Here is a 7485-nt window from a genome sequence, read left to right as displayed (position 1 = left end):
AGAGAGCTGCTGTCCTGCTTAGATTACTTTATGTTTGGAATCTCAAATTCAAAATGGTGAACTAAACATGCATAGTATGTGGTTTTAAGGTAATCAGGGGCCATCGATGTTTAATGATAATGAAAAACATTAGAAGAAGAAGAAGAAGAAGAATTTATACTTTATTGATCCCGCGAGGGGAAATTCGTTTTTACACTCTGTCTAGTAAACATGCTACACAAACATGAACTGAAATACACACACATGCACAAACAGGATCCTGTGGACATGCACTAATGGAGAGGTCTCAGAGTGAGGGGGCTGCCCTACGGTGGGCGCTCCTGAGCTTGTGGGGGGGGGGGGGGTTAGGTGCCTTGCTCAAGGGCACCTCGGCAGTGCTCAGGAAGTGGCCTGGCACCTCTCCAGCTACCAGACCAATTTCCGGACTTGGTCCGTGCCGGGACTTGAACCGGCGACCTTCCGATTCCCAACCCAAGTCCCTACAGACTGAGCTACTGCCGCCCATTAAAAACAGGATCTTAAAGAAAAGATTGAGTACCTGTCCTTTTTATAACCTTCTCAGCACTCACAAATCAGGCAGGAATAGAACAAGCCTTTTTTCTCTTTAAACATGTCAAGTGGATTTCATCACCATATTTTAAGTTGGCAGTTCATTGATAAAATGTTACTCCAAAAAAAGATAAGAGATGTGCTGATGTCCTGTTTGTTTATTTTTACAGGGACAGTGTACAGCCAATTAGCTGTACCAGAGTTAGCTATAAGCTAATTTACATCTGTTTTCCCTGGGCAGGAGAAACAAAACATACACTGACAACATCGTCACAACAGTAAGACAGTACACAACCACTGAACAATGACATGACACTAGTTCACAGTGAAATTCACACATAATATCAAAACAATAATAGGCTAAGAGTACCTAACTTTAAAAAAGTTCACTAAAAAAACAGCTATACCGCAACATATATCTCCAATACACCACAACAACAAAGCCATAATAACATACTGTATCAATACGCTACAACATTATCAAATAGAGTTCATGAAAATGTGTTTGTGTGATGAAGACATGATTGAGTTTATTTGAGCCATGATTTGATTTTAAATTTAAATTCAGCAAAGCTACTGCACTCTCATACATCCTGTGTTCTATCCTGTGAGGTGTAATTTTTAACATTTATTTTATGGTTTGCATGATTTCTTTTCTCCTGTCATCATACTTTTTTTTAAATCTAAGCTCAGTGACTTTGATAATAAAAACAACAAATGCATTTCAGTCTTCACAGAAAGTTTGACTTTTTGGACTTTGTTTACATTAGAAACAAAGTAATTTTTTTTCCCCATTTTGCCTTTTGTGAAAATAAATATGTTGTGTTCTCTGCAATTGGGGCCCACACCTTGTTTTTCAATAACATGACAGAATGAACTGAGCATATAATTGATCTGGTAGATTTGTGAGCGAGTGTGTGAGCATTCCGGCTTCCCAAAGAATCGGCCTCCAAAGCTCCCTAGAGCCTTGGCACCTTAAGTTCCGATTGACCCTGCCCCTGTGTTCACCAGAAACTCTGCCCTTGTGCTTCTCAGTCACTCTGACTTTATACTCCCCAGTATCTAAGCCTCCCCGTGCCCCAGAGCCTCAGCCTCCCTGTGCCCTCTGTTCTGGCAGAGCATTGTCTGCCCGTTTCAGCTGAGCAACTTTTGCTGTCCGTTCCCAACAAACGCCTCTGCTCGCTCTTCCTCCAGAGCACCTCTGCATCCCTTATCTTGCTGAGCTTCTCCACACCCCTGTTTTTACTGACAGCCACTCCTGTGTCCTCGTTGGAGGCTCTGCCAAATCCTGTGTACTCTGCTGGTAGTATATTTTTTATATTTTATTTTATTTTTATCTCGTACATTGCTGTTGGGCTGTTTGTCACCAACATAACTCGTTGTATTGCATCCAATGAAAACAAAGTGTCTTATGTCTGATGTCTTAAAATTATGTGTGTATCATTAAATTAATTGAGCTCTAGCGGAGCTGCTTTTAGCTGAGATTTGCAACAACACTGAAGAGAGTAACAGTTTTTAAAGCCACTCTTTTGTCCACTAGTCAGAGCTACAGTCTTTTTCTTTTTATAAACTTTGACTTAAGACAAGTAAATCATTGGTCTAAACACATGTTCAGCATGTAGACTCGTGATGCAAATCCGCTGTGTTGGGGTACAGTAATCATTAGTCTATGATACTTTTATTTACCTCTAACTGTTGCCAGTAGGTTGAGAAATCTGTATGGCCTTGTGTGTGCACTACAACCAAACGCCCCTGTTTAAACCGGTGATGATGGTATTGTTGGGCCTCAGCCATGTGGTTGGGACAAAGGACTCAGGCCCATATCACAGTCTCGAGCCTGACTAAAGTGATTTTGAAGGCAACTAAACAAAGGGGTCTTAGCTCAGCAACCCCCCAACAGAAACTAACAAATAGGTGTGAAAAGTGGGGGAGTTGGGGTCTTCTGAATTCTCTATCCTCATTGGAGGAGGCCTGAGGTAAACCCACAGGCAGCTCCAGTCTTTAAAAGCAATCACCAGGCATTGCTTCCTTCTCTTCAAGTGTGGTCTGCCGACACCAGAGGATACCCTCTCCAACAAGATGGACTCCAGCATTCGAGACAAAGCCTTTCCTCCTCTTGACTTACATAGGTTAAACTCCAGAGCTGATCTCCTAGCTCAGTATAGGTAGCTCTTCACATGCTGAATTCAAGCATCAGAGGACTCAGCTGACTACTTCCACGGCATATTTTATGGAGTTTTGGGTGCAATCAGATGCTATCAGGTTCAAGCAAAAAGAAGAGTTTCTTTCCTTTGATTTTTCGTAAGACGTCATTGAACGCAACTGGACAGGAGCGCTGAAGGAAGCCCACTGATCCCTGAATCCACAAGGACACATAAAGAACTCGGCTCCTGCAACCAGAAGACCCTATAGAGCAGCGCTCTGGTCGAAGATCTGAATCCCGCTACCCTCCTCCCACATCTGCCACGAAGGAAACCTGCCTGAATCTGATGATTCAACATTCAACAGAGTGACGATCTAACCAGCTTTGCAACGATCACCAGGAGTTACCCCAAGTAAGAGCTTTGGTCTGGGCAGAAATAGTTTCAGAAATAGTTATGTTTCTTTTATAACCACTGATAATTATGCATCATTGTTGACGACATGTCACATTCTGTTTATTATCTGTTGTAAACTGCTGCATTTGTTTTATTGTGATGAACTGCTGTGTTCACCTATGTATGTAATGCTATGCTAGTTTACCTTAAGTCAATGGCTTTCACAATCAGAAAGACCAGTGTACCCACCGTTGAATCAAAGTCCGGCCACTGGCTTTCTGGTGTTTAAGTAACAGTTACTGAACTCAGCTCAGAGAGCTCAAACTATTTCAAAAGGTAAACACACGGCTTCCTTTGTTGTCCACCATTTTATCACCATGTGACAAAGCCACATGGTGCATTGTCTCTCTCCACCATCTTGTTTTCTCTCTCTCGCTCTCTCTCTCTCTCTCTCTCTCTCATCTACACACACACACACACACACACACACACACACACACACACACACACACATTTACACCTTCCACAAGCCTTGCTTGATAATGTTTGTTGCTTAGATTAGTTTATAATAGTTATTTGTTTGATTAAGTTCATTGATTTTGGATTGATGTTGCTTTGTTTAAATAAATTCTGTTATAATTTAAGAGAGCAGTTGTTTGTGATTACTGGTGTATTTGCATTGTGATATAAGCTGGGTGCGAAGGCTTTGTGTACGGATTTCACGCCTTCAATTTATTAAATATAGTTATTATTTATTAATAATATTAGTAATTAAATAACTAATCTGAGACTGATTTGAGTGATATTTTAGTTATATTTCCCTGAGTACAGGGTGGTGCCCCAAAACGAGATTAAACATAGTTTAATGATATTTTATTTATATTATTAATAATTAAAAATAATTATTAAAGAATATAACCAAAGTTGACTTGATACAACCCCAACAGTATTGTAAAAACCCATGTCGTGTCAGAAAATAATACTGGTGGTATTGATAGTGGTGGTTTACTACCCACCTCTAGTTACTAACCATTTGCCTATTTGCTATGTGGCTATTATGTAGCTGATGAAGACAGGCATACAGACATGGCAGAAACGATTAAACATTTTGTGACAAAAGGTGGATATACAATTGCATCATTAGTTGTGTGTATTGTTACTTCCCTAGAAGTGACTGAGGTTCCTGCTAGGGGTGTAACAATCCATTCTATCTGGGGCAATACATGGTTTGGTTGAGCAATGATTAAATAAATCTACTGAAAGTCAAAACATCGATCTAGATCTTCATCCCTCCAGTGAACTCTGGGTCTACCCCAGGGTCTCCTCCCAGTTGAGCGTGCCCGGAAAACCTCCAAAGGGATGTGTCCAGGAGGCATCCTAATCAGATTCCCGAACCACCTATCTGACTCCTTTCGATGCGAAGGAGTAGTGGCTCTACTCCGAGGTCCTCTCAAATGTCTGATCTCAACCTTTCTCCAAAGCTGAACACAGCTACCTTCCAGAGGAAACTAATTTCCAAGGGACATGGTCATGAGTCTTCTCCAAGTCCACAAAACACATGTAAATTGGATGAGCAAATTCCCATGCCCCCCCCCCCCCCCCCCCCCCAAGAAGCCCTACATGGGTAAAGAGCTGGTCCACTGTCCCACGGCCAGGACTAAATCCACATTGTTCCTCCTGTATCCGAGGTTAGACCACGGGTCGTAGCCTCCTTTTCAGCACCCTAGAGTAAAGATTCACTAGAAGGCTGAGAAATGTGATACCCCGATAATTGGAGCACACCCTCTTGTCCCCCTTTTTAAAATGGGAACCACCACACCGATCTTCCACTCCACAGGCACTGTCCCAGACTTCCACGTTACATTGAAGAGGTGTGTTAGCCAAGAAAGCCCAACAATGTCCAGAGCCTTTAGCATCTCGGGGCGAATCTCATTCACACCTGGCGCCTTGCCACTGAGGAGCTTTTCAACTGCCTCGGTGACCTCTGCCAAGGTTAGTGGTACGGCTTTCCCTTGATCTTCAGACTGCCTCCTCTTCAGAGGACGGGCTGTGTGGGTTCAAGAGTTCTTCAAAGTATTCCTTCCGATGTCCAACGATGTCCCCAGTCCGGCTAAGCAGTTCTCCACCTCTTCCTGAGTCTTCTAACAGTTTGGCAGAACTTTCTTGAGCCTAAACACAAATAAAACAAGTACTTCTCCATAGATTCCCAAAAGTATTACATCATCCAAGGTATTCAATTTGAAGTTGACCAGGTAAAGTCATCCATTACCTGCCAGCTGCCTCTGGAGACAGAAGAGGTTCATTCAATGCCATTGTCTATCAGCATATTTCTTGTTGTCCACCATGATAGGCCCCAATGGCCTCCTTGCCACAACTCTAAGCAGCTATTTAAAAAATGGAGGATGGGAACAACATACTATCCAAGGAAGGCAGATCAATTCAGGAGGGCGGCCAGGAGTTTTTAGCCGATGGGGATCGGAGGCAGGTGTGGGCCAGGTCCATGACGGGGACACAGGATTTGGCAGAGCCTCTGATGAGGACGCAGGAATGAGCAGGGTATCGGATGGGAACAAAGGATTGGGCAGGGCCTCCTGCAGGGCCAGTTCAGTTCATTCTATCCGGTTATGGAAAAACAAAGAGTGGGATCCAAATCAGAGAACAAAAAAATATTTATTTTAACAAAAGGCAAAAAAGGCAAACAAAAACATACTTTGTTTCTAATGCATACAAAGTCCAAAAAGTCCAACAAAATCTGTCTTATTGCCATAGGAAGACATACACATAGACAACAGGTATCCTCATCATTAAGAAAGGCAAGCAAAGAATGCATACAAACCATTGATTCCCATAGAGAGAACAAGAGCAATAGAGACAGGGCGGGCGGGGAAGATAGAAATAGTGACTTCAATAAGAAGCTTCAGTCAAGAAGCTGCCAGAGCTGCTTCTCTTCTCTCCTGTGATGGAGACCTTGGAGATAACTGAACCATGCTTTCCACAACTCCTCAACACCTCCTGTAGACGGGCAATTCGTCCTCACTTTGAGGTCATGCTGACTTATATTCTGCTGTCCTTCATCTCTCTGGTCACTGCAGCTCTAAACCTGCTGGTCATCATCTCTATCTCCCACTTCAAGTAGAACAATATTTCATACATCATGGAACTATTAGATAGTAAACAAAATGTTTTTTTTAATGTTTAAGAGTGAGGAACAGCGTAATTCTAAATATTATGTTTTTTCCACTTCAATCTTTGCTGATCAGTTTTTTCTGAATACTAGACACTGCAAATAATAATGATCATTTTGCTGCTTTCCTCCCCAGGCAACTTCATACTCCTACCAACTTCCTCCTCCTCTCTCTGGCTATCTCAGATTTCTTTGTGGGCCTCCTCATGCTATTTCAAATTATGCTCATCGATGGCTGCTGGTTGCTTGGTGACCTCATATGTACTCTGTATCAGTATATAGCATATATTGTTATATCTTCTTCTGTAGGAACCATGGTACTCATATCTATTGATCGCTATGTGGCTATTTGTCATCCTCTTCATTACCCCAGGAAAGTCACTCTAAAAAGAGTTCAAGTCTGTGTCTGTCTGTGTTGGATCTGTTCTGTGATCTTTCAGAGTCTGGTTTTGAAGGATATCCTGGAACAGCCAGGCAGGTATCATTCCTGTGTTGGAGAGTGTATATTTTTTATTAACTACATTGCAGGAATTGCAGATCTCATTTTTACATTCATTCTTCCCATCACTGTTATTGTTGTTTTGTACTTGAGAGTATTTGTGGTGGCTGTGTCTCAGGCTCGGGCAATACGCTCTCACGTTGAAGCTGTCACACTGCAGCAATCAACAAGATTAACTGCCAAAAGATCTGAAATGAAAGCAGCCAGGACTCTTGGTATTGTCGTGATTGTCTTTCTGATATGTCTCTGCCCATATTACTGTGTCGCTCTAACAGGCCAAGATAACCTGCTCAATGCATCATCTGCTGCTTTTGTTATATGTTTGACCTATTTTAACTCCTGTCTTAACCCTGTGATCTATGCCTTTTTTTACCCTTGGTTTAGAAAATCAATAAGACTCATTGTCACACTGAAGATACTGCAGCCTAACTCGTGTAATGCTCAAGTCCTGTAGAGGACAGTAAGTCAAGTAAATCAAACTTCCTGTGAAGACTGAAATGCATTTGTTGTTTTTATTATCAAAGTCACTGAGCTTAGATTAAAAAAAGAATGAAGACAGGAGAAATGAAATCATGCAAACATTAAAATAAATGTTAAAAATGACACCTTAGGATAGACCACAGGATGTATCAGCAGGCCCACATCTTTTTTTCGAGTAACATTTTATCAATGCACTGCCAACTTACAATATGGTGATGAAATCCACTTGAGATATT

At 41.9% G+C, this 7485-nt stretch overlaps 1 protein-coding gene across 1 annotated transcript; it reads left to right on the top strand.

Annotated features, from left to right (window-relative positions):
* Positions 1 to 6045: 6045 nt before the first annotated feature.
* Positions 6046 to 7223, top strand: LOC132987505 (trace amine-associated receptor 13c-like). The gene is made up of 2 exons (XM_061054623.1): positions 6046 to 6218; positions 6407 to 7223. The coding sequence occupies exons 1-2, from the start codon at positions 6046 to 6048 to the stop codon at positions 7221 to 7223; spliced, it is 990 nt and encodes a 329-aa protein (XP_060910606.1).
* Positions 7224 to 7485: the final 262 nt, after the last annotated feature.

The sequence above is a fragment of the Labrus mixtus genome, chromosome 13 (genome assembly GCF_963584025.1).
Source record: "Labrus mixtus chromosome 13, fLabMix1.1, whole genome shotgun sequence".
NCBI classification, from domain to species: Eukaryota; Metazoa; Chordata; class Actinopteri; order Labriformes; family Labridae; genus Labrus; species Labrus mixtus.
Note: the sequence above shows the minus strand (reverse complement) of the source record. Positions and strands in the feature narration are given on the sequence as shown.

Excerpts from the sequence above, each read along its gene's own strand:
- LOC132987505 (XM_061054623.1), top strand. The coding sequence starts at position 6,046 with ATGGAGACCTTGGAGATAACTGAACCATGCTTTCCACAACTCCTCAAC. Across the intron at positions 6,219-6,406 it reads ATCTCTATCTCCCACTTCAA|GCAACTTCATACTCCTACCA; the intron begins GTAGAACAATAT and ends TTTCCTCCCCAG.